At 40.8% G+C, this 25,363-nt stretch overlaps 1 protein-coding gene across 3 annotated transcripts in view; it reads left to right on the top strand.

Moving 5' to 3' along the window:
* LOC109032023 (putative fatty acyl-CoA reductase CG5065) overlaps window positions 1-25,363 on the top strand; it is a 92,322-nt gene that overhangs the window by 63,401 nt on the left and 3,558 nt on the right. For 2 of the 3 annotated variants that reach the window (XM_019043917.2, XM_019043915.2), the window contains exons 2-6: window positions 13,867-14,086; window positions 17,695-17,946; window positions 20,133-20,278; window positions 20,414-20,523; window positions 22,656-22,848. In XM_019043917.2, the coding sequence (XP_018899462.2) occupies window positions 13,895-14,086; window positions 17,695-17,946; window positions 20,133-20,278; window positions 20,414-20,523; window positions 22,656-22,848 (893 nt within the window). In that variant the 5' untranslated portion in view covers window positions 13,867-13,894. Of the gene's footprint in view, window positions 1-8,313; window positions 8,691-13,866; window positions 14,087-17,694; window positions 17,947-20,132; window positions 20,279-20,413; window positions 20,524-22,655; window positions 22,849-25,363 lie in introns of those variants that run through there. The other variant, XM_019043916.2, reaches the window with a different exon arrangement.

Genomic DNA, 25,363 nt, shown 5'->3' on the forward strand with positions numbered 1-25,363 from the left:
ACCGACGATTCCTCAACCTCTCCTTTTCTTATATTACGAAGATACTCCAAAAATCAGGGTTGTAATTCTTCATGGAAAATAAAATTTTGAAATTTCACGTGAAATATTTCATGAAATTTCAGGAACTTATGAAAAATGTTGAAAAATACCAGTTCGTTTTCATGTTTCGCAAAATGAAAAAATTGTGCCTGTCGTTTATTTTTGTGTATTTGAGTGCGGGTTGCATACTCTAGCCCCTGAAAAATAAGACATTTTTCACAGTCCGTGAAATTTCATGAAATATTTCACGGAAATTTCCAATCTTTCATATTTTCTATTTCACGCTAGCGACCCTACAAAGCATCTTATTTGTATCTGGTGACAACTCTGTCCGGAGTACACTTTATCACAATCTACGCAAGCTATTTCATAAATGCCAGACCTCTCGTTATTCACAGACTTATCTTTCAGTTTGTTATGGAACACAGCTTTCACGTTGCAATGATTAGCGGAAACCATTTTTAAGTCATGCTTCTTACAGACTTTTTGAAACTTTTTATGCAATTTTGGGTGAAATGTTAAAGGAGCCCAATCCTCCTTTATTCTTTTTCCGGTTGTAAGGTTGTGACTTCTCTGATTTTGTTCCAATATTCCATTTTTTTCGTAAGTTCTTCGATTTTTCTTTTTTCGTTTGGCTATTTCGAAGATTTCGTCCTTCTCTTTTTTCCTGTCGGTCTCAGACATCGGAACTCTCAACATTCTATTAATAAAACTATTAGAAGTAGCATATCGTTGGTGAAACTACCAAACCACGTATCTCGTTTGCGGTGTTTAAAAATCTACGATTGCATTTTATTTTTTTGAAGTAGACCAAATCAATATCATTCCTTGAAATTTTCACTGAATTTTCTCCGCACAAAGAAGAAAAATCACAGAAATTTTCAAGACTGGATGTTGAGTAGTTTTTCATTTAAAAAATAAAGTATGACAGGAAGTCTACGATGTCGCAAACCGAGATACGTGGTTTGGTAGTTTCACCGTCGATATACAAGTGTCTGGTGCACAGCACGCTATTTCGCAGCATGCATAGGTATTTTCTTGCGAGGACTTGTATAAAAGTTAGTAGGAAACTCTCTTAATCGGTATTAAGTATTAATTTTTATAGGAGGATTATAATTAAGCAAGTGGTTAGAAATGGAAATAAAATAATATGAACTATGCAAAACAATTCTTCCGATAACGGAACTTGGCTGTTTTGAAAACGCCTTCAAATGCGGCGTGATACCTCACGCATTCCGGAGAGTTCAAATAGTTGTATCATTGCGCCTTAGAAATGCGACGGAAGATTGCAATTGAAATAGCCTCCATGCACGCTGGGCTTGTCGGTTTCCTCTGAAATTTTTGCAGTGGTGAATGCATAGCTGAAGTGCGCTTCAGCTAGAATTGTATTTACAAATGGGTGGTTTTTCTACGGGATTAAAAATGAACGAGTGGTACGGAATATAACAAAAGAATATGAACTGTGCAAAACGATTCTTCCGATAACGGAACTTGGCTGTTTTGAAAACGCCTTCAAATGCGGCGTGATACCTCACGCATTCCGGAGAGTTCAAATAGTTGTATCAGTGCGCCGTATCAATGTGACGGAAGATTTAAATGGAAATAGCCTTCATGCAGACTCGCCACATCCCATCTCGGGCCCTGGTACCAGTTTTTAGGTCCGGGCCCTAAGCACGGAGGGGGGGGAGGGTCCGAGGGGCATCCCCCGAGAAATTTTAGAATTGATACGACTAATCGGACGCATTTTGAAGCTTCCATAAAGAATTTTTCCATCAATTTCTGCGGAATAATTATGTTTTTTTTTTTTTTTTTTTTTTTTTCTACTTTCAGCACAAAATACTTGCGAATTGTTGCATTCAAAACATCTGGAAAATTTTTATTTATTTATGATACTATTTTCAGTTCTATGAAGGCCAGGCCTCCCTGGACTCCCCCTTCGTTCGTCTATGGCAAGGGAGTTGAGCCAAGAGCCATTGAAGTCGAGGATGCCCAGACTGGAGACTCTTAGCATCTGACGACGGAAGAAAATGAAACGCAGTTACTAAAACTATCCCCCTGTACTGAAAATCTTGAAAATAGATAGACATTTTCCAGGAAGTATACTTCTTTGAAAATTTAAGAAGAATTCTACAGTGGCCCAGCGAGTTTCTGAAAATCTATTCACCTTTTGCGAAATTTTTAGGGTAAATTTTTCACTTTTTCTTACGAAACAAGGGTTGCACGTGAATTCGTAGTGGTTTTTAACGGGTAACACGGGCCCCCTCCGGGGCCCGGGCCCCGGTACCAGGAACCCAGCATCCCCCCTTTGTGGCGGGCCTGCCTGACGTTTAAACCTATGGAAACGGGTTCTCGTGACGAACGGCTCCTTAGTCCTTAATAATCGAATCTCACCATAGCTTCAAATTGGGAAACATCGATAAATCGATCATTCAAGCTTCGCCACAGACTGCACATTGAGATGAGTCTGGAAAAGCATTAAATTGTATAGACGACTTACTTTCTATAACTTTGCCTTAAGCACTATATTCTGCAATCATAGGAACTACAATTTCTAGCCTATTCGTTCAAAACACTCATGTCCATAGGGTAACTATTGGTACATATGTCGTTTCCAAACTTAGCCGGATATTCTAGTTCCGAATTGCAAAATGCGGACCATATGGACGCGGCACGCGGCGCGACGGATGCTATTCAAGGCCGGTTGCGTAGCCAGGAAAAACCAGGTCAGATCAGGAGCAGACTCCCCATGTACATACCTCTGAAAAAAATCGTGGATATTTTACTGCTTGGTTTTTGAAAAAGAGAATGTTTCATAGGTGGAAAAATTGCGAAAATTATACACTTTTTTGAGGATGTCAATGACCCACGTAGGTACCATGTATCTCCGTTTGAGGCGTTGCGTTGCAGACTTCCTATTATACTTCATTTTTTCTTTGGAAAGATAAAGCCAACGCAATTTCTTGAGAACCTACTTGAGTTTTCGTTTCTGTTGGCAGTGTATTTTAAAATTCAAGCTATGAAGTTGACTTGTGGGAGCGGAAATTTTGAGACACCACAATGGAGACATGTAATTTCGCTTTTTGACCATCGATTTGTTTGCTTTGTCAACGTTCTTTCTTCCTCTGTAAAAACAAAAAAAGTCTGAGGATAGATCTGAGTAGCAAAGTCGGACTGGCGTGGATGTAAAGGCGTAGACCCTTGGCTGGTTAAAGGGGCGTAGTGTGATATTTTCTGGTAGAGCATTCCCTCCGTGGAGAGGGGCTCAGAAAATTTTGTCAAATCAGCACAAGTTCGTACGGAGTAAAACTTTCAAAATTGAACGTATTGAAGTAGCAGACAGACTTCTGAAATCAAAGAAAACAAAAAGAATTAAAGCCAATAGACGCATCCAAGCACCATTATTTCCAAAAGAATCGAGCTAGTGATGCATGCGGTTTACATGAGCTTAAGACGTGGGTCTGCAAATCCATCCTAAAAATGAATCAGACAAGAACCCGAAAAAAGAAGAAAGAACAAGTATAAACACAGCCGAAGGTAGGAGAAATGTGTTCAGGCCCTTTTTTTTAACTTTTCTCCCGAATCTAAGCGACATCTCATTGACAGCATGCAGCAAAGCATTGAGAGCTCACGCTTCACGTCATCGCGCCTTCAATTTTTCAGATGCAGCACGGACGTCCACCAAGTACGAATAGTCGTATCTCTGCGCCGTCGTAAACGCGCATCCTTTCCCTCCTTCTATTTCCATTTTGTGTGTGTTTACGTTTGTCTTATTCGTAATGGTATTACTACGTGAGTAACACAGCCGACGGTAGGAAACACGTATTCGGACCTCTTATTTAACTTTTCTCCCGAATCTGAGCGAAACCTCGTTGACAGCATATAGCAGAGCTTTGAGAGCTCACGCTTCGCGTCATCGCGCCTTCAATTTTTCGGATGCAGTACGGACGTCCATCAAGCACGAATAGTTATATCTCTGCGCCGCCGTGAACGCGCATCCTTTCCCTCGCTTTATTTCTAGATTGTGTTTGTTTCCGTTTGTCTTATTCGTAATGGTGCTTCAAACTAGTAGCATGGAGCAGAGCATTGCGAGTTCACGACTAGCGCCATTGCGTCTTATATTTTTCGTATGCAATGTGGACATCCATCTTGCGCGAATAGTTGTATCGCGTTTGCACTTCAGATGTCTCTTATTTTTAAATTTAGAGATAAATTAAGGTTAAGTTTACCGGAGATATGCTATGGTATGTCCAAATCAATAGTCATTTGGGAAAGGAAGAAATATGTTTAAGAAAGTAATGCAGAAATTCCAAAAATTAATTTATACAGAATTAATGCTGAGACTTTAAGAGCAAGGGATAATTTATGCGGCGTAAGAAGTTCATTCTGAGCAGCCTACACTAAGACAATTACTTAAATCCTAATTCATTAGTTCTAATAACATTATGTACGTTATTTTGGTAAGTGATAAGTTTAAACCAACCAAGACATTAACCTTTAATGATCGCAAACTCTCTCTTTACTTTATGGGGCACAATTTCATCAGTTGATGTTCCTCAGGGATTTAGACTGTTGTTGCCAATACGATCTAGCGATCAGTCATGATACATTGTTGTAACTATACAAGGTGTCCCAGCGACAATCTATGGCATGATTTTTTCTCCGTTTTTAAAGGTTGGATGATGTTTTGGACGGGAGCGTTGATAGGAAATGGAGCTTAAAAAATAAAGTCTCATGGCTTCGAAACCCTTTAGCCCTCTTTGGAGTCTGTTCCCTATATAGTCCCCTGGTCATACTGATATAAGTCGCCCTAAAATAAGCGAGCAAAAAACCTAGCGCAAGTAAATAATTTGCAACGCTTTATCACGACTAATCGCTAGATCCTAGCGTCAACAACAGACATAATCCCTGAGTAACGTCGATTGAGGATATTGTAACATGCAAAAAAAGTTGACTGAAGTGGTTCTTTAAACGGGCAACTTCAAAATGTTAGCACTTATAATAGTAAAAAATGTAAACATAGCAATGTTCCGTATTGCCAAAACGAGCTTTGAACTCAAGATAAAACTTTCATTGGAAGATTATCTCATGACATAAGGTATTATTTGAAACAGATCTGAACGAAATCCCAGTGTTTTCAAAAATAGGCACAGAATGACACTTTTATTGGCAGGTCTTTTTACGGAACTTTTCATTTTTGTTGAGAGCAAGAAAAGTTTTATTTTCGCTCATTTAATTAGGTTATCACTCCTTGAAATTTTCACATGTCCTAGATGTAATTAAGAGTGAAATTTAACAAAAATATCAAATAAAAAGATTGAAATTTTCAGCAAAACTGTATTTTATAGGAGGAACTTTGGCGACATTGAAACATTTATGGTGCAGTTTCACATTTTAAACCGATTAAAACTTGAACAATTGCGAGTTTGGTTTTCGGGATAGAAAAAATTATGGGACAACACATCGTTGTAAAACTGCTGAGACTGGAGGCAAATGACTCAGCCCAACTTCAAGGCAGTGGCGATTTTGCAAGTTGACAACACAGTTTTCCTCCGTTTATAAATCCATTAAAAATATTGAATTTAGATAAGGCAAGTTGTCGATTGAAGGCTCGATTGTGTTAAATAAATTTTAATGAAGAAATGGACGTATTTATGCTAAAAGGAACTATGAGCATAGGTTTTGCGTACAACATAGTTCCTTTTAGCATAAATACGTCCAAATAATAGTGATGCCAACTTTCAAGAATCGCCATTGCGTTATGGTATGGCGTTATGGTAAGGCAAGTTCCTACAGAACAAGGGCGTTACGAGGGTGGGACAAGGGAAATAAAAACATATGGGACGACTACGTTTGATGCATAAAAATACCTCCTTTTATTTTTGATGGGAAAAGAGGCATATGATTTTTTAATACTTAATGTCTGGTTTTCCCCGAGCAATGAGGAATGAGATACAGAATTCTTCCGTCGCAGAGAGAGATTCGTGTTTTTCTCGTTTCACTTGATCAACAGATCTGCTTCTCATTTTACGATGTGGGTATCGTTACCTGACTTGAGGCGAGGAATACAGGATGATCCCGGCTCAGGTTTGAAGATTCATGGAATCGATTCTCGGGGTGAAAATAAGACTTTTGTGGATAGTAAGTAATACCGATGGCCAAAGTGCCAAACCATGTAACTCCGTTTGCGAAGTCACGGGCTACCTGTTATAAAATATTTATTTTTTTTGGAAAACTAGTCAACGCAATTTCTTGAAAAAAAAAGGGAAGAAAGGAAGAAAAAAAGGAAAAAATGAAAAAAGGAAGTAGTATAGTAGTAGTAATATAATTTTATTTTAAAGCGGTGCTTTAGCATCTAAGGCAGAAAGGAAGGAAGAAAGGAAGGAAGAAAGGAAGAAAGGAAGAAAGGAAGAAAGGAAGAAAGGAAGAAAGGAAGAAAGGAAGAAAGGAAGAAAGGAAGAAAGGAAGAAAGGAAGAAAGGGAGAAAGGAAGAAAGGAAGAAAGGAAGGAAGTAGTAGTGGTAGTAATTATATAAGTTTATTTTAAAGCGGTGCTTTAGCATCTAAGGCCATTTATACCTCTGTGTGTTTACATGGAAAAAGGAAGAAGGAAGAAAGAAAGAAAGGAAGAAAGGAAGAAAAGAAGAAAGGGAAAAAGGAAGATAGAAGGAACGGAGCAAGGAAGAAAGAAGGACGCTTATTTGTATTTGGTAATTATCAAAGACGAAATTGACTCAAACTGCATCTACGATGCTTTAAAATCTCTACAATTTTCGAGGGGGAGCTCTACAGGCCCCCCCTTAAGCCCCCCTTCCCGTTTGGAGTGCCTGGATCCGCCTGGGATGCGGAGATACGTGGCTTCGCACTTGAGTCACCGATGTATCGACGGCGTAACTGCAAAAATGCGTACCTCGGACTCTCGGTTGCGATTTTTTTCGTTCTATTTTATTTTTTAAAGGGAGACCGCACCATCATTATTGCCTGAAGTTTAAACATAATATTCCCTAATAGGAGAGGAAAAGTCACTGAAATTTTAATAAAAAAAAAACGGGCTCACCATCGATATATTCCGGCGCAGAATTTTTCTCCAAAATTTTAGCGCTGAAGGATCGACTCTAATTACAGACCTTAATGTTGAAATACCCTGGATTAAGGAATTTCCGTCAAAAAGTATCTCAACGGACGCATGCAAAGGCTCCTCCTGCAATCGAGTTTTTGTTCTCCTCATTTGCCCGACGTCATTTCATTAATCTGCCATTTAATTCTATGGAGAAGGATCGACAAACAAGGTGTTCGCAACGAACAATCGATAATCGATTCTTTACCATAGCTTCAAATGAGGAAATATCGATAATCGACCACGCTGAAAAAAAGGGTGTGACTATCCCAACTGTACTGCCGTGCTAAGGAAAAACGCCGTATGAGCCTTCAGACGTTGCCAAGTTTCCTTCGATAATAACTGAATTTATTAGAAAAATTGTGAATATTTTTTCCAAAATTTTCAGACAATTTTGCATGCAATTTAATCGAAGACATCTGAAAGTTTCAAGGAAAACTATGCAAAACTTTATTCACAAATACATGTCTTTTTCGAGGGAATTTGGCAACCTTCGAATGTTCATACGGCGTTTTTCCTTAGCACGGCAGTATACTCCTGTCTGATTTTGGGACCAGGTATACGAGTTGTTGCACTAGCTAGAAGTATGATAGATCCAACCTCGCTTTTGGCAGTCTCAACCATACCTCTGACTGGTACAACTACTCTTATATTTGGTGCCAAAATCAGCCGGGAGTGTAGTTGGGATTGTGATACTTTTTATTTCGTGATTCACGCTTCGTCACCGACTTAAATGTTGAATCACCCCGAATTGAGTAAACTCCGTCAAAAACGGGCGCACGTTAAACTGCCGTGCTAAGGAAGAACGCCGTATGAGCCCTCAGGCGTTGCCAAATTTCCTTTGATGAAAAACAAATTTTCTGGTTAACTTATGAATATTTTCCTTTCGATTTTTCAGATAATTTTGTTCGCGATTGCACCTAAAATTCCTGAAATTTTCCGGAGAAAATATTCATAACTTTCTTCAAAATTAAAGATTTTATCGGAGGAAATTTGGCCACTCTCGAAAGTTCATACGGCGTTCTTCCTTAGGACGGCGGTAAAGTTCCCCCGCATCAGGACCGGAGCGAGTTTTCGTTCTTCGCATTTGCCTAGCGTCACTTCGCTGAATTCAAATGGGCAACCTGGTCAAAAGCCCCCGGCGAGGTGCCGCGAGTCGGACAATTGACAAAACATCGGTCAATCGAATTCTGCCCCGCGTTTTAATTACCATAACATTATCCGCCCGCGCCCCGCGCCTCGGCCGACGGCAACGCATTTTCCAGCGTTTCGAAAGCGCCAGCCGTGAATTCGTCATCTCCAACTCGTCTGAGAAACACGTTGACGAGGCTTTTTCCGTCCGATCTTCGGTGTGGTGCGTGCAGCTTCCTGAGGATGCTTTGATTCTGTGTTTCTTGGTGCGTGTAACTCGAGTGCGAACGAAAGAAAAGTGCTGTGTTGTGCCGTCAGGATAAGGACTCTTGTTCACCCTGTGTTGCCGCAACTTGAAAAATTATTCTCACTCACGTGATTTTCCGCTGTTTACCGTCCGTTCTAAGGTAAACAACAGCCTTTGTACAGTTTCGTATGGTGCCGTGCTAAGGAAGAACGCCGAATGAACCTTCAGACGTTGCCGAATTACCTTCGATAAAAACCGAATATACTGGAAAAATTTTGAATGTTTTTTTCCATAATGTTCAGACTTTTTTTTACGCAATTTAATTTAAAATATCCGAAACTTTTAGGGGAAATTGTGCATGAATTTCGTCAAAAACACATGTATTACCAAAGGAAATTTAACAACTCTCGAATGTTCATACGGCGTTCTTCCTTAGCACGGCAGTATACATCTAGGAGCCGTTCATATATTGTGTCGAAATGGAACTCATATATGTGTCAGGAATTTGCGATTTAATGACTGATTCCTATGTAAACTTTTGGGAGAACCATGATGGCGCCTCTGGTTTTCTCTGAAATCAACCCCAAAGCTCAAAAAATCTCTAAAGTGGAGGCCGTAAAAGAGGGGATATACCCCACGCTACCTTCAAGAGTCCTCTTCTTCATCAAAATAAGCTCTCTATGCAAAGATAGGGAGCAAATACATTAGCAGGGTTGTCGTGTTTTCAGTGTGTTGGAGTCCCCCAGCAATCGGAAATCCCTGACATTCACCAACCCCCCCTCCCCTATCTCTCATCTATGTTCTTGTTTTTTTAAAAAACAGTCCTCAATCTGGTAGGGTTCAACGCAACACGTCTCCAGAAAAATACTGCATCTCGGTCGATTTTTGACGAAATGTGCTCGACATTTGCTTACTTACATTAGTATGTGAAGAGTTAATCTAAAGAACGACTCTGTAAACCGAGGCTTGCTAGCTTTCCTCATCAGCACCTGTACAAAACGTGGACCCGTGCAAAACTTCTGGAACCGTCTTCGTATATTGCAGGTCATCCCCCATTCCTTGAAATCGCGTCACACTCTGCTTGATACCCCCGCTCCCCCCTCTCCTCTACTTAAACATGCATTCGGGTTTCATTGACAACATCTGTGTTAAAACTACCGAAACGTTTCCCAAAAACTCGCGCTTTTCCTTGGTTTTTTTTTTTTTGCATGGGGTCACGCAATGCTAGACGTCTTTACTCCGCCGCGCCATTAATACGTCATGAAGAACCACGGCTATATATGAGCGGCTCCTTATCCAAACTGCGAAGACATGCGGTGGAATGAAAGTGTATGAGTGAAAAAAGAAGGTTGAGTAACACTCATGGTATGAGTAGGAGATAGCACACCTCTAAATCTCTCTCTTTATCCCCCTCTCCCTCTCTCCATCTAAATATTTTGAAACTACATCCTAATTTTAGATCGGCCCTCCCCCTTTCCCTCAAAAATATGTTATCATATGAGGTTTTTCCATTCAATCGGACTCTTTGATAAGTAGATCGTTCCATCTCCTCCCATCTGCGTAAAATTGTCCAGGTAGATCCATTCCAAACCTATAGTCTCATAAGAACCGTTACAATCTCATTTTATTTTTAGGACATACATTCACGGATGTTTGATTGACTATGTTTGCTAGGATTAGCATCAGCCCTTATTTAAGTCCGCGGTCATTGACGTCGACGCGACCTCGAGTAGTTAACCGAGCACAAAACCGGGCACGGGTGGTATGGGACACCTTGTATAGCGACTGATCGCTCGCCGAAGCGGCGAAGTGTCAGCAGCAGTCTTAGTCTCTGAGAAGCATCACCTGAGGAAAATGTGCCCCAGAAAATAAAAAAAAAAACGATCGAATAAACATGTTTTTTTAACCAAACACAACTTTAAAATATCAAAATTTTTAAATGGACTGATTTATTAATTGAATCGACACTGCAGCAGAATGAGACGTGGTGGGGGTTTAACTGCGAATATCTCACTCAACAGAAGCAACGCATTGAATTAAGTTGATTATAACGCCTCGATACACCTACTCGCATTCGTATTCCCGCGTGTTGCATTAGACAAATTGGAAGGCGTCCTTGTCACTCTAGTCCATGAAGCAGTGCACGCATCAGTGTGTGGGACGCCGTTACGAATTTGTGGCAAGATGATTTTCTGGGATGAGGCGCCTAATTTCAAATCAAAACTAATTTTCGCACTATATCTACTTATGAGGATATTATATCCAACCTTCCACACCAAGTTGTGACTGCCTGTCGCTGTGAGCATTGATTCATGGGCTAGAATGATCGGAGCGCCTTCAAGTTTTAGCATGCAACACGGATGTCCCTGGAGCACTAACAGTTGCATCAAGGCGTTATTCCCAATATCATTGTCCTCTGCTCAGATACCAATTGTAAATCGGTAAGTAAAAACGTCATATTGACGGTGAAACTGCAAAATGCGTATCTTGGTCGCGGTGTTTCAAAATGTACACTATACTATTTTATTTTTTGAGAGGAAACAGAACCAATATCAAAGATTTGAAATTTTTACAGAATCCTCCACATGGAGAAGAAAAATGACTGAAGTTTCCAATGACTGAAGTTCAGTAATTTTTCATGTAGATAATGAGGTATGACAGGAAGCCTGCAACGCCGCAAACCGATAAATACGCATTCTTGCAGTTTCACCATCGAGATAGACATTTAATCATTGCCAAATTTTTTTTGATAAATAGAATTTTTGGATCATCTTGTGGGCTCTTATTTTATAAAAGTTTTAGAGAATTTTCTGCTCAATTTATCTAATGATTATGAAAATTCCATGAAAATATCTTCCTAACTTTCTTCAAGTATAATTATTCATCCAAAATTTGGTGACGTCCGGTTCTACAGACAACGTTTTTCCTCAGCAGCTAAGCCTGGCACACGTGTAATGTGGGACACCTTGCACAGTGACGATACTTAAAAAGTGCAACGCTAGTTTTCTTTCATCAAATATATGTAAAACAATCGATTTTTAGTAAAATAGTTTGCCTCACTTGAAATCAATATTTTTAATGGATTTAAATGAAGGGAAAACACTGTTTTCAACTCAGAAAATCGCCACAGACCTTGTATAGACTTTAGGCAACGTTGTATCATAATTCATTGTCATGTCGTTTTGTAAACAACAGCCTTAATACTCGCGAGACGTCAACTGCATGATAAATTTGTGCTCTAGAAAATAAAAATGAAAAAATATCAATTCAACATGTTTTTTTTTTTTTTTTTTTTTTTTTTTTTTTTTTTTTTTTAAACCTAACAAAGACTTCAAAATAATAGCATTTTCATCAGTAAAAAGGCGAAGACATTTATGTCTAATTTGATCCCTGTCTTACCGCAACGAAAAGAAAATACTTCATGATGAAGCTCGGTATGTGTGACGTTGTTTTAGCACACTGCTTTGGTCTCGCAGACGTGCCAGTTACTAAATTAGGTCAAGTCTCCGCGAAGTCAACTCTTAGAGGTCAGGGTTCAACATTTCGAAAGCGGTGGTACCTGCGTGTTGAACGCCTCGTTACAGAGAGAAAAAAAAACTGAAACCGAAACCAGATCCAATTTTTTCTATTTTTTAGAGCCCGCCCTCACAAGTTATCATGTAGATCACCTCAATTAATTAACAACCAACTCTTGTCGTACATCGAAAGAACATATTTTAAATTACCGTAGCCGTGCTTAGTAAGCAAATACTTGGACTGCATGTTGCAATAAGGAATCGCAATATCTGACTCGTACAAAAAAAGCACCCATCGTTGTTTCCAAAATGAGCCGGAAATTTTAGTTCCTAGTTGCAAAATGTGGCCCACCGTAACAAGTACGTCAAATTAAGATGACCGTTCCTTAAAGCAAAAGTTACGATGTTGAATTCCCTGTTCCACTTTACTCTGGCCCAAGTTGTACGCTTTTCAAGAACCTTGCTTTGGTAATGGAAGAAAATTTGACCAAATTGCAACTAAATTGCGTAAGTGTAATTGCAATATAATTGTATAATCAATCCATGTTAGGCCTGTTGCTTCGCCATTCTAAGACTGTGACAAGTAGAGCGGAAATGTGTAAGCAACACGCCTTACTTTACTGATTGGTGGCAACTTTCAACCTACAATATTGTAGGTTGAACGTGCTATATAGTGAAAGTTTCATTCCAATGAGTAGACAAGAAATTGACTATAATAACTTATCCCAAGTAGCAGTGATCGCGATAAATTGCCATTTTATTCTTCGGTTATCGCGGGTATATCGGTATCAATCTATCGCAATATTTGCGAAGTAAAAATTGCGATTTATGGCGATTAAATCGCAGTTTTTGGTTCGATAAAATCGCGATCAATTTTCTACGACACAATCGAAATTAAATCGCCATACATTGCCATTTCTGTTTCGATGATATCGCGATAAATTGCCGAGCAATAAAATTGCAAAAGATCGAGGATAATCGCTCAGATGTTGATGATTCTGGCGATTTTATCGCCGATAAAATCGCAACAAATCGTGATTTTTCCGTTGAAAAATGCTACTTGGGATTTATCACTATCAATCTGGAAACTCTCCTACATCGGTGGGCTTAAAAACGGCCCTACCTATCCTTTACGCGAATCTATTTCAATACATTGAACTTCATTTGGATGCATTTCTATCAAACAGAACTATGTGCAGGTGAAAAATATGGGGTGTGCTCGTTAGTGCTCGGTCCATAAGAATGAAAGAAAAATATAAAGCGCCAGTGACGTAGCCGCCCGCCGCTCCAGTAGACATTCGTTGACTTTAACTCACGAGCCCCTGGCACAACGCTCTCGACACATGCCCACGGCTCATGAGTTTTGCATTCAGTTGACACACAGTTCCGTTTGCGTAATTATAAGCGGGATTTTACATTCTGTCAAACGGAACTATGTGCACACTCTATGAGCTATGGGCATGTGTCAAGAGCGTTGTGCACAGAGCTTATGAATTAAAGTCGACGAAGGGCAATTGAACGTATTTCTGCCAAACGGCACTATGAGCATTATTACGTGAGCCCTGTTGTGCATGCATTCTTAGGGGTCTCAGGGCTCATGACTTAATGCACGTAGTTCCGTTTGGCAGAAATACGGTCAATTGGAGCGGCGGCTAGCGGCTTCGTCTTGGGGGCTTTATATTTCCCATTCATTCTTATGGCCCGAGCACTAACGAGCACACCCCATCTTTTCCACCTGCACACAGTTCCGTTTGATAGAAATACGTCCATTTTGCACTTTTCCTCGGAATAAATGCTGAAGGAATGTCTCTAACTTTACAGGCCAACCAGTGAGGGGCAAAAAAGTGAGATGGAGCCCACGATCCCGGAATTTTTTCGGGACAAACATGTGCTGATCACAGGCGGCACCGGATTCATGGGCAAAGTGCTCATCGAGAAATTGGTCCGATCCTGCGGCTCCGTCGCTAAAATCTACCTGCTGGTCCGCCAGAAGAAAGACAAGAACGCTGCCGACCGAATCAAAGAGCTAACAGAACAACCGGTAAGCTCCCACGAATATTCCCACCAATCATCAAACAAGGGGCTTGGAGCACAATGCACATATAAGTGCAGTTTTTGGAAAAATTGACATATTAATAATTTTAAGTAAAATTAGTCTTCAAGCATATTCTGTGAAAAATTTGCTCCATAATTCCAGTTTTTAAGCATCGAAAAGTCAGTTTGAACTTTCTTTCCACCATAAGGATCCATGTAATTTCGAAAATTCCAACACGCTCGAAATAGCAATAGCTGCACCGTCCTCCAAGCCTCTCAAACACAGGGTAGCCCAGCCTTTCCGCACAGTGGCGTGGCGTGAATTGCGATATATCGATTGTTATGCCATTTAAACCTATGGTAAAGAATCGATTATTAAGGTGTTCGCTGCGAACACCCTGTTTATCGATCCTTTTCCACAGGTTTAAATGGCATAACAATCTATAAATCGCAATTCACGCCACGCCACTGCTTCCGCATCAGGATTTTTTCTCGCTTATCTTAGTTCGGACTCAGTGAGTTGCGATTCTTGCAAGTTGGCAACCCTGTTTTCCTCCATTTAACTGTATGTTAAACAATCGATTCTGGGTGAGGCAGTCTGTATCACCAAACATCAAAATATTCAATGGATTAAAATGGAGTACTGACAGTTTAAAAAACAAAAAAAAAAAAAAAAAAAAAAAAAAAAAAAGTTTTGCCAAAGTTGCTGGAATCGCCACTAGAAAAAGTCCAGGACTGCGGGAACGAAGAGGGAATCGATCCCAAAGAATCCGAATTTCATGGTCCCGGATGTTGGAATGACAGGCCTCTAACGAGGATGACTAAATAAAACCAAAAAAGAAAAAACCAGAGTCTTATGGCAGACAGATATTGTATTCGTGAAAACAGAGGACTCTGATGGGCGTCGCCCTCTACCTATACATCGCTAAGAACTCGGACTGAGGAGCCGCGTTAGGAAGCCTCGCACCAGTCACTCGCCGATTCAAGCAGACTCAGCAAGTTTCAGTAGGAGCAGAAAATGCACTGAAACTTGCCAAGTCGCCCAGGAAAACAGCGAGTGCAGAGTCCGAAAACTTCCAACGCGGCTCTGCTTTGCACTGTTTTCCCATCACAGTGACCTGAATTTCCAACACCGGAGCCCCCCTAGCTCCCCTTGGGGGTAAAAGAGGGGCCCTCACTTTAAAAATCAGAGTTTTCGTTAAAATTGTGAAAATGTTCTTTCAGGAACTAAAAACCAGTTAAAATACTTTTCTATGATGCACATTTTTTCAAAGAATCCTATATTACATGATTAATTAATTATCTCCTCGGGTTCAGAAAAAGTGGGAGATTTCAATCTAAATCGACACCAAAAAATAAAAAATCGGCCCATGCGTGTCCAGAATACTGACCCCTAAGGGTGGGGAATGAATACGTCGCTGTCTTCGATAAGAACCTAGTTCAAAAATTGAGGTAAAATCAATCTGATGGGTGAGGTTTGCAACTCAGAATATAACGACAAAATGCTGCTTCTAGCTGCAGTAGCATATAGAGCGAAACTAATCAAAATTGTATATCATCACAGTTGCAACACTCGACCCGAAACAACTAAAGAAATAGGGGCCAGATGCTGCAACATGGCAGTTTGACTAAACTTCAAAACGAAGCGCGAATTTTCCTCCCCCAGACTAAGACGAAATAGAACTCAAAACAAGCGCCAGAAACCGCATCAAGGTTTTCTGGACTTTAGCTCTCTTTAGCAGTTCTGTAAAAAAAAAAAAAACGGCTATAGGTGACCGCAACGTGGTCCACATGTTAGCACTCACGAGAATTCGCGAGCGTTCAAATTGGGGGGGGGGGGGGGTAATCGCACTTGAGGCGATCCCTCACAGGTTCAAGACCATAGGCGCAACATGCCTTTTTAGTTTCGTCTTAAGGGTCGAAGATTGACTCAAAATATCGCACCGAGGAGGTTGCTTATAGGTTCAAGACCACAGGCTCAACATGCCTTTCTAGCTTTGGCTTGAGGACTCCTAGATTGATTGCAAAAACTGACGAGTCGCGGAGCACGTGCTCAGGCAACAGTGTCCGGTCCGGGCCTCTCTTCAGTAGAGATGAAAATAGCTAGATAAGCGCAACTTGCCTGTAATTCAGCTCGCCAGGTTGGGAATCTCGCTCAACGTATCTCGTCCTAGAGACGCTGATTAGGAGGAATCAGTGGCCGGGCAACCAAAACTAAAAGCTCGCCAATTCTCGTGACTCAAATGAACAATTTTGTGCTATCAATAAGATACACAATAAATCAAAAGCTACTGGTAAAAAAATGCTAACAATATTGCATTATACCTATGTTTGTAACAATATTGGCAATTAGCAAGGTTCAGAAAAGTCTGCTTCGTTTGAGCAAAATCAATGAGGAAAAAAGGTATGATATTATTAGCTTTCAGGCCGGTGACCTCAACGCGGCTGAAAGCTGAACTCCATGTTCTTAATTTCAGCTGTAATACTGATTGAAAATATAGGTAATACGGAACACGCTGGCAAATAGTCAAATCAGGCATTACCCCATGGCGGCAAATCTAGGAGGCGGCAAATTTTGCAATTTTTTTAAATGTAGGTATATAAAAAAATCGGATTTAGAAAAAAAATACAAACAAAATCTCTCATTTCCTGAGAGTTTAGTAATTTCTAATTGTGTCGTCTTTCGGTGATACAAGAGACAGCACCTTTAATTAATCGAGTTAAGAGAGAGACCAAACACGCAATTTGGCTAGGAACGGCGCGACTGACAATGAGAGAGAAATCATGACGAGGACTTGAAATAAAAAGGAGAAGCCCTCGGCGCGGCGGTTGGCATGTAACACATATTAGCGCCTACATTCCTACAAGACTGCACGAATACTTCACGCATTGCATCAAACACAGTGCGGTCATTGCGGTCAGCGTGAAACGGATAGCGCCTACAAGAATGCACGAATACTTCACGCATTACGGCAAACGCAGTGCGGTCATCGTGAATCGCCTAGCGCCTACAAGGCTGCGTGAATACTCCACGCATTGCGTCAAACACAGAGCGTTCAGCAGCGGTCGTCGGCGTGAAAATCATAGCGCCTACAAAACTGTCGGAATACCTCACGCATTGCTCCAAAAACGCCGCGGTCTGCGCGGCGCGGCGGCGGAGGTTAAAATCATTAAACCACATTTATGTTTGTTCTTTCATAATTTTTTCGTTCATTTCTTATGAATGGAAGGCCTTGTCCACGCAGAGATAGGTTTACGAAACTTAACGTTCGCGCAAAGTTCGGTGAATTCTTGCTAGTAGTGTTGACAGGGCTTTCCCAAAAAATGTTTCCAACACGAGTAAACGCGTCTTATGCACCCCACCCCCGCTGGCACGTTCACTTGATGGTTTTTATTGATGTTCCAAAACGAATGAGAAGAGGGCGGCAAAGTACAGGCGGCCCATGGGCGGCAAGTAGGTAAATCCGGCCCTGATTATGTCAAATTCCTAGGTAAATGTGCTCTATTCTATCTCACTTGAGGGGAGGGTACACTTCCCATTGAGTGAACAAGAAAAAGGCAACATCGACTAAAAGGTGGAATCCTTCGACTCTTATATTAATGATAATTGCGCAGGTGTTTGAAAGGGTGCTGCGGGAACAGCCAGGCGCTTTTGAGCGGATTGTGGTACCCGTCAACGGGGACGTGACGCAGGAGAAACTGGGGCTTTCGGCAGAAGATGAGGATCTGTTGATAAAAAATGTCTCCATCATATTCCACGTCGCGGCCAGCGTTCGCTTCGACGACCCCATCCCCGATGCAGTCCGCATGAACACGCGCGGAACCAGAGAAGTCATCAACCTTGCCAAAAAGATGCCTAATCTAAAGGTAAGACTCTCTCGCACCAGTGACGTGGCATGCTTTGCTATGTATAGATTTATGTGTCATTTAAACCTATGGAAAGGGGTCGATAAACAGGGTGTTTTCAACGAACACCTTAATAATCGATTTTTTTACCATAGCTTCAGAGAGGGAATTACACTTATCTACAAAAAAAAGACAAAAAACACTTTTCAAAATTTGCTCCTAATTCTTGACTGAGCCTGGGTAGATTTTTAGCGCTGAGTCCGAAAATGACCCAAAATGACCACGCGTTGAAAAAACGTGGTTTCGCACTTTGGACATCGATATTAGCCTATAGAAGACTAATGGGATGTAGGCGTTCACTTCATGGTTTCCATTGCCGTGAGGCGCCACTCTTGAGTTCGAGCCGCGCTGCGGTTAGGAAATGGCGCCCTATAATATACAGTTAATTTTAAGCCTGAAAATGGGGTGAATAATTTTTTTTCTGTGAAGATATGCGAATCAAATATTCATTTCTATTATTATATTTCCTCTCTTTTATTTTGAGGATTCATGATCTCAAAATTACCCGGAACTTTTTCAATTTAATTTTGAATTCCAAAACCATTTGTATGTACATGCTTCCGAATTTCTTGCTGTCAATACATTCGGCCCGTGAACACAATACGCTGAATGGAGCTACATTGAACAAGAGAAAAAACACAGAAAAATATGGCCCGTCCTGTATGTAACAAGGTGGTAAATTACTGCTAATGATAAACATCATTTTGCGTGGCTCAAAATGTTTGACTATCCTTGAAATTTTAGAACGTTCTGACCACCCTTTTCCGCAAAATAGCGTGGATCCAGCACCATTTTACCACATTGTCGGAACTTTTTTCGAGCAACTTTATACTGACGTGGCGACAATACGGTTGGTGTCAGGCAAAAATGAAGGCGCTTTATAAAACTGAGAACGTATTGCGTACAGTTTTAAACAGAAATAAAGACGTGCACAACACAACATGCTCACTGTTCAGCTGATGTAAAGCAATGATTTTTGCCGTTGTTTTAATTTTTTTCGAAATATTTATAATTTTCTTTTGGCTTTAGCTCTGATGAATCTTCCTATTTCTGACAGAATATCATAGGCGCCATAATGCCGATTTTATGAGAGACACAAAAAGACTGGCAATTGCATGGGCGTAGCTAGGGGGATCCTGGGGGGCCTACCCCCAGAAATCTCGTGCCCCCCCAGAAAAACGGGATCCTCCATTCCTCACCCCCCGCTCTCTTCACCACGAGAGGTGGTCCCATGCATGCCCCCCCCCCCCCCCAGAGAAATTTCCCAGCTACGCCCCTGGGCAATTGACATAGTCTTACTTCGAATTGAATACTTTTTGCAATGAGGAATTACTATTTCTGTCCCTTTTTACCTATATTTACGGCTATTTTCTCTATGCAAATAGGTGCATTCACGAATGAGCCAGAAATAGTGTATCTCCTAATTGCATAAAGTATTCCAATCGGTGCAAAAGCATGACAAACGTTCATTAACAATGTCTCAAGGAACTTGTAAGAGCATACTTTTCATAAGACAAACATCATTGGCGCTTGTGGCAGCTCGTCCGAATAGAGCCTAGTAAGCACAGTGTAACGGACACTAACACTAACACTACGGACACTAACACTAGACATGGCTCTCAAATTAAACGCTTACCTAAGAAACATCAAGTGATACAAATTCCGAATGGAATCATGATGTGCAATGCAGTTGATGACCTAAAATCACACTCACCAAGTTAATCGTCGAAATACCAAAGTAGCATACATCAACGAAATAATCGCGATATTTTGGAATTAAGTTGCGATTCTGCTACGATTTTTGCGCGGTTACATCGCTAAAATCGTCAACATCTGAGCGATTATCCTTGATCTTGTCCCAATTTTATCTCCATGAAATCGCGTTCGATGAAATTTAAATTTTATACCAATTTATCGCAATTTTTTGTCCCGATAATATTGCGATAAATTGCCGTCGATAAAATCGCGAGTTTATTGCAAATGTATGTGATGCTATCGCAATTTTTTATCCGATAATATGATAATAAATCGACGTCGGTGAACTCGCGATACATTCTCCGATCAAGTCGCAACTTATCGCGATCACTGCTACTTGAGTGGCTGCTGACAAAACGTGTTTTAAACTTTTGAATCATCTTTTTTTCTAGGCTTTGTTGCACGTATCGACGACATACTGTAACTGCATGAGGATGGAGGTTGAAGAGAAAGTATATCCAATGCAGGTGGACTGGAGAGAGGCAATCGATGTCGCAGAAAAAGTAGATCGTGCCACTTTGAACATTCTCTCGGAAAAGTAAGTTTTATTGTACTATATTCGATTGCCGTCTATTCGCCGCAAGTCCCCTAAAAACTCGAATTGGCTAGAGGTATATATACACTACTGCCACTCTGGAAAAAAATTAATACAATCTCCTATTGTCTGTTATAGATATCTCGGAAAGTTTCCAAACACATATACGTTCACAAAGAATCTTGCTGAGCAAATCATGTTAGAGCACAAAGACGAGTTGCCAGTCATAGTATTTAGACCCTCAATCGGTAAGTTTTCACCACTGTATTTATCTCCGTCTCACTCGAAGTATGTAAATCTCACGCATCTTTAGATTACCCAGTTTCATATCCTGGGTTTCGAAAATAGTTCTTTTGGACCGAGTTTATTGAATACTAGGATTCTACTTCCCTGGCCGCTACACGACCCACAGAAGAGTATTGCTGACTTTGGCCAGTGACCCGTCAGCTGTGCTGCCATCACCAGAAGTGTTCTCCTTCCCGAGGCCCCCCAAAAAACGAGAATCCCCATCCCATCCCATCCCATCCCATCCCATCCCATCCTACCTATAATAGTTACCCGACCTATGTCGTCAATTCTTTCGTTCACGATAACTATCGTTCGATTTACGTTAGCCTACTCAATTTTTGTAATTTTGTCCATTTTGGCCTTATAAAGAACTGTATAGATTTTTGGTTAAATCGCACTTACCGTTTACTTATAAACGGTAATTAACGTAAGTGCCCTACTTACGCTGTTTTCCACTAATCTATTTTTATGAGAGTTCCATTCCTTGGTTTCCTTGCTAACCTTTGTTTATTTTCAGCTGATGTTTTATTTCAATTTCTTTTTTTCATTTTTTCTTCTTTCTTTTTTTAATAAATCGTTCTTATAAGTTGCCCACTTTATAAAGATATCCGAAAATGTTTTTTTCCCTACCCCTTACCCTCTCTTAAAAATTTACTTCTGAATACTCATCCTGTGAAACGTTTTGAATTTATGCGCTCCACTAATCTCAAAATTTAACCTTTCCCTCAACCCTTTTGTATTTTTACTGATATTTCCATGTAAATTTATTAGTGTTACTGCCCTCTTTAGAGGTGTAAATGGCCTTAGATGCTAAAGCACCGCTTAAAAATAAAATTATTTTACTACTACTACATTGCTAGGTTAGTTTTAATTTTTTTGCCAGCATTTATTCTACCTCCCTCCCCCCAGCTCATTTTTCTAGCTCCATCATCCTTTCCCCTCAACTCATTTTTCCATCGATTTTATCATTTTTTTATGGCATGTCTTGCTCCCCTACCACCATTTTTCGGGGTAATAGATATTTTAGCAGCCTCTAGACCCGCCGGGCGTTTCGCTAGTTATAAATAAACAAGTGGTTAGAAATGAAAACAAAATAATATGAACTATGCGAAACGATTATTCAGATACCAGAACTTGGCTGTTTTGAAAACGTCTTCAAATGCGGCCAAAATACCTCACGCATTCCGGAGAGTTCAAATAGTTGTATCATTGCGCCGTAAGAATGCGACGGAAGATTTAAATGGAAATAGCCCCCATGCACGCTGGGCTTGTCGATTTCCTCTGAAATTTTTGCAGTGGTGAATGCATAGCTGAAGTGCGCTCCAGCTAGAATTGTATTTACAAATGGGTGGTTTTTTTACGAGGATTAAAAATAAACGAGTGGTACGGAATATAACAAAAGAATATGAACTATGCAAAACGATAATCCGGGTATCGGAACTTGGCTGTTTTGGAAACGCCTTCAAATGCGGCGTGATACCTCACGCATTCCGGAGAGTTCAAAAAGTTGTATCATTGTGCCTTAGAAAGGCGCGACGGAAGATTGCGATTGAAGAAGCCTTCATGCACGCTGGCCTTTTCGATTTCCGTTAACATTTTTGCAGTCATGAATGCGCTTAAGTGCGCTCCCGCTAGAATTGTATTTAGGAAATGGGTGGTTTTTATAGGAGGATTACAAATAAACAAGTGGTACGGAAAATAACAAAATAATATGAACTATGCTAAACGATAATCCGGGTATCGGAACTTGGCTGTTTTGAAAACTCCTTCAAATGCGGCGTGATACCTCACGCATTCCGGAGAGCTCAAATAGTTGTATCATTGCGCCGTAAAAATGTGACGGAAGATGTAAATGGAAATAGCCTTCATGGTCGAAGCGTTGATGTACCGAGTGTTGATAGACCAAGCATTGATAAACAAAGCGTTGATAAACAAAGCGTTGATAGACCAAACATTGATAGACAAGAAGCGTTGATAGACAGGGAATTGCTAAACAAAACGCCGATGGACAAAGCATCTATCAATTTTGAATAATCAACCGGCCGTTGTTTGATAAAGGAGCGTTTTTGATAAATTGAGGTGTTTTTTTCAGTAATTTCAACATTGAAAGAGCCTATTCCCGGGTGGATCGACAATTTCAACGGACCGACAGGACTGCTCGTCGGTGTCGGGAAGGGTGTGATTCGGACGACGATGGCCGATAAATCCGCGGTGCCAGACTACATGCCAGTTGACGTGTCGGTGAAGGCCATGATAGTCGCGGCTTGGCTCACCGGAGTTCGGAAGTAAGTAAAAGCTTCAGTTACACTCTTCTCATCAGGTGTGTAGGAAAATATTTAGTGAGAGAAAACCTTAGGTTTCCAGAATCAAAAGCATAAGCGAGCGATTGGACCAATATGAATCGTATGGAAAAAATCGTCATTTATTTCAAACTTCACACCAAGACTTAAACGAAGCGGAACGGAGCGTTTTGTCGCTTTTGGCTAGTCTGTAACAAAGAATCATACCTCCGATTCTCTTACCTTACCCTACTAAAAGACCAAGATTCAACATTTCCCGTCTAGTTCAGTTTTCCGCTAAATTTGAAATTCCCGCCATTTTGCATGGGCGGGAATTTCAAATTGTGCCCCCTTTCTAAGCTCCTTGCTCTACTCTTGTATAAAAATACCTAGGCCATTTTTACAAAATCTGAACAGAGCGGGCTCATCCACAGACAAGTACCTTTCGATAATTGCAAAAAGCATGGTAGTCGGCCGGGTCAAACGCAGGCTCGGACTGGCCAGAGCCGCTAGGCCGCGATCGCGGCTGGGGCCCCCGAGGACGATATAATATTCGACCTAAAACGTAATTTTTAGAGCACTTAAGTTTTATTTTAGGTACGTCAAAAAATTTCACTGAAATATCACGTAACAGTGGAGGCGCCCGACTCGAGGGCCCCAGTCGTCGAAAACTAATTGACTCTTAGATTACAGGGTCTTAATATTAATAAAAACAATTCTGGGGCCCTCTTTCCCGGGGCCCCCGAGGAAGAGGGCCCCACAATTTTTTTTTTAATTCTCTTTCTTTGCCGTCGTCCTCGTGGCCCCCGAGGCTGGGGGCCCCAGAATTGTTTTTATTAATTTTAAGACTCTGTAATCTAAGGGTTAATTAGTTTTCGACGACTGGGGCCCCCGAGTTGGGCGTCTCCACTGTTACGAGTTAATTAAGTGAAATTTTTTGGCGTAAAATAAAACTTACGTGCTCTCAAAATTACGTTTTAGGTCGAATATTGTATCAATCCAAACCTCTAATAGTTGACAATTTTACAAGCGTCCGGGAGGATAAAATTGCATTCTCGGGATATAAAGGATCCAAAAATTTTCCGGGGGGCGGCCGCCCCTCAGACCTCCTCTCCTTACTGGGGGGTCTCCCCCCCCCCCCGGGGGCCGTCACAATACGTCGCCGCGGCATTACTTTTTTCACGCCAGTCCGAGCCTGGTCAAACGGCAGAACTTAGCGTTACCAGAAATGAAAATTTAGGAGGCTTGACAGCTTATAGTATCAGGAGATTCTGTATAAATTCAAACTGTACAGTTGACTTGTTCCTTTTCGAAGAAATAAACCAGGAGTGGAGATTTTGAAACACCGCAATGGAGATACACGGTGAAGCACTTCAGCCATCGATATGTGACGTATCACAAGGCAAAAAACACGTAAACGATTCCCATTTATGCCGTGCTAAGAAAGATCGCCGTATGAACATTCGAGAGTTGCCAAATTTTCCCGGATATAACATGTATTTTTGACGAAATTTTATTTGTATATTTTTCCTTAACATTATCAGATATTTTAGAATAAATTGCGGAAAAATTGTCTGAAAAAATCAGATAAAAAATATTTACAATTCCTCCATTAAATTCGTATTTTATCAGAGGAAATTTGGCAACGCCTAGAGGTTCATACGACATTCTTCCGTAGCATGGTAGAGTTGTACTGGGGAAACATTAGTAGAATTAAGTCGAGTAATTATATTTGTGAAAATTACGTGAAGTTCTGCTCTTTCTCCTCAGCTGTGCGGCACGGGTGAAGCGGTGAGTGCCGAGAGTGTCAAAACGCCTTTAATTTCGTGCGTATGCAGCACGGACATCCGTAAAGCTCGAATAGTTGCATCCCAAGCATTTTAAAGTTTGTGTATAGTGTTTGACCGTGCGATACTAACTGAGAGCGCTTTGCTTGCTTCCCTAACACCTTTATTTAATTCTCTTGTTGCGGATTCTGCCATGCTAAGGAAGAACGCCGTATGCGCTTTCAGGCGTTGCCATATCTCCTTCAGTGAGGAATAAATTCACCATAAAAAACTTGAGAAAATTGTTCTTCAATATTTTCAGACAATTTTGTTCCCACTTTAGTCCAAAACATTTAGAAATTTCAAGGAAAAGTATGACTAACTCTCTTCAAAACAAAATAATTTCTGAGAGGAAATTTGGCGATACTCGAGTGCTCATATCGACGGTGTAATCGGCAATCACATAACTCAGTTTGCGACGTCGCGGACTTCCTGTCATACTTTATTTTTCAAACGGAAAACTACTCAACGGCAATTCTTTAAAACTGCCGTGATTTTTCTTCTCTGTGCGAAGAAAATTCTACATAAACTTCAAGGAATGATGTCGATTCGTTCTCCTTTCAAAAAATAACATGGAGGCGGAGGTTTTCAGACACCGCATACGAGTTATGTGATTGCCGATTTACACCGTCGAAATGCCGTTTTTCCTTAGCACGGCACACTCCTAACGCCCTTTAAAGTTAACACACAGCTGG

Source organism: Bemisia tabaci, chromosome 2, assembly GCF_918797505.1.
Source record: "Bemisia tabaci chromosome 2, PGI_BMITA_v3".
In the NCBI taxonomy this organism is placed as follows: Eukaryota; Metazoa; Arthropoda; class Insecta; order Hemiptera; family Aleyrodidae; genus Bemisia; species Bemisia tabaci.